Source organism: Belonocnema kinseyi, chromosome 8 (assembly GCF_010883055.1).
Source record: "Belonocnema kinseyi isolate 2016_QV_RU_SX_M_011 chromosome 8, B_treatae_v1, whole genome shotgun sequence".
NCBI lineage: Eukaryota > Metazoa > Arthropoda > Insecta > Hymenoptera > Cynipidae > Belonocnema > Belonocnema kinseyi.
The window spans coordinates 16,275,239-16,276,763 of record NC_046664.1 but is presented as its reverse complement, the minus strand read 5'-3'; the positions used below and the strand labels follow the sequence as shown (position 1 = coordinate 16,276,763).

The following is a 1,525-nucleotide window of genomic DNA, read 5'->3' as shown; positions in this document are numbered from 1 at the left end:
ACGCACACTCAACATTATTCGTTTCGTGAAGATTTGAAATTTAGCCATTGATGTTCTGAAAACCCATAAAATACCCTTTTTTCCTGTTCTAACAAATTTATGGCATGCATAACAAAATTTTTTTAATCCAAGATCGTGGCAGAATTGTGTAGGTTTATTCCAGTTTTCATAACTGCCCTTAAATTTTCTGTGCCACCATTGGTTGCTGAGATATCGTCGGTCAAAGAAAAAAGGGTCCTTTTTTATTTAAAATTCGATATCTCAGTGAAAAATAGTCGTAGCTCGTGGATTTGAAAAAAAAGGAAGACACAGCATTCTGAAAAATCACTAAAAATTCGGAAAATTGTGTTGACCCTTTAATTTTTTCCATCAGTGTATGAAGTAAGTATGATAATTTTTCTTTACAGAAGAGGAAAGAAACACATCGATAAATGCGAAGTGGATCTTCTTTCCTTTCCACATGAAATGCTCGAATCCTCGAAGAAATCATCACGATGAGCGGAATCTCAGGACAGTTTCGGAAAACAACATGGGACCCATTTTTGATAATTTGCCAAATAATTGCGGTGCAAACTGTGATGTACTTTTTCCTCGGTATCTGGATTTGGATGGCAGCCACTTTTCTGGGCTCGACCCGATCCTTGGATTATGCATTCCAGTACAAAGAAATTCACGTTCGTGATTTCGGCGGGCACCTAGTAATCTCTATTTTTATAATAAACGCCCTAATCGGCGCCCTGGCCCTCTGGAGAATAGTGCAGAGGACGAAACAATGTATGGATTTTGCATGTACGGCGCATCTGATTCATCTGATTTCTTGTTGGCTCTACAACGGAAATTTTCCAACAACTTTCAGCTGGTGGTGCTTGAATATTGTTTGTTTAATTATTATGTGCGTGTGTGGTGAATTTCTCTGCATGAGGACTGAACTTCAAGCGATTCCTCTGAGTATGAATAGTCAGAGAACAGCCTTGTGAAATTTAATTTTCGTTTCGGTTGGTACGGTACGTTTTAAAAATGTTAATTAATTTATTAAAGGCGACAGAAATTTGAAATAAAGCGTTTCTTTTATAGAAATCTTCCGAGTTTCCATATTTTTTATTATTACAGACTTCCAGGGTCAGGCTGTCGACTCTACCCGGAAAACCCGGAATTTTTGGGGAACTTGATTCAAACAAAATTGCTATATAAAATTCAATAAGAATGATTTTTTTTTTGATAGAATTTTTTCAAATCCCTTAAAATCTTTTTGAATAATTTTTCTCAAATCGATTAACATTCATTAAATTCACTAAAACATATTTAAATATTTTAGAATCTTTTTTTTAAGTCTTTTTTTGAAATCCCTTTAACTTTTTTTAATTTATTTAACATTTTTCGTAACTGACTAATATTAAATAAAATTTGTTAAAATCTTTCCATTTTTTTTTTCAAATCTTTTGAAATCTTTTTTTAATAAATTGTCAATTACTCGCTTAACATTCTTTAAAATCCCTAAAACTGTCCTAAAATCTTATAAAATTTA

At 33.0% G+C, this 1,525-nt stretch overlaps 1 protein-coding gene across 2 annotated transcripts in view; it reads left to right on the top strand.

The window, feature by feature from the left end:
- Positions 1-1,060, top strand: part of LOC117178392 (protein SYS1 homolog) — a 13,449-nt gene extending 12,389 nt beyond the window's left edge. For both annotated transcript variants that reach the window (XM_033369821.1, XM_033369820.1), the window contains one exon: positions 408-1,060. In XM_033369821.1, the coding sequence (XP_033225712.1) occupies positions 495-977 (483 nt within the window). In that variant the 5' untranslated portion in view covers positions 408-494 and the 3' untranslated portion in view covers positions 978-1,060. The remainder of the gene's footprint in view (positions 1-407) is intronic.
- Positions 1,061-1,525: the final 465 nt, after the last annotated feature.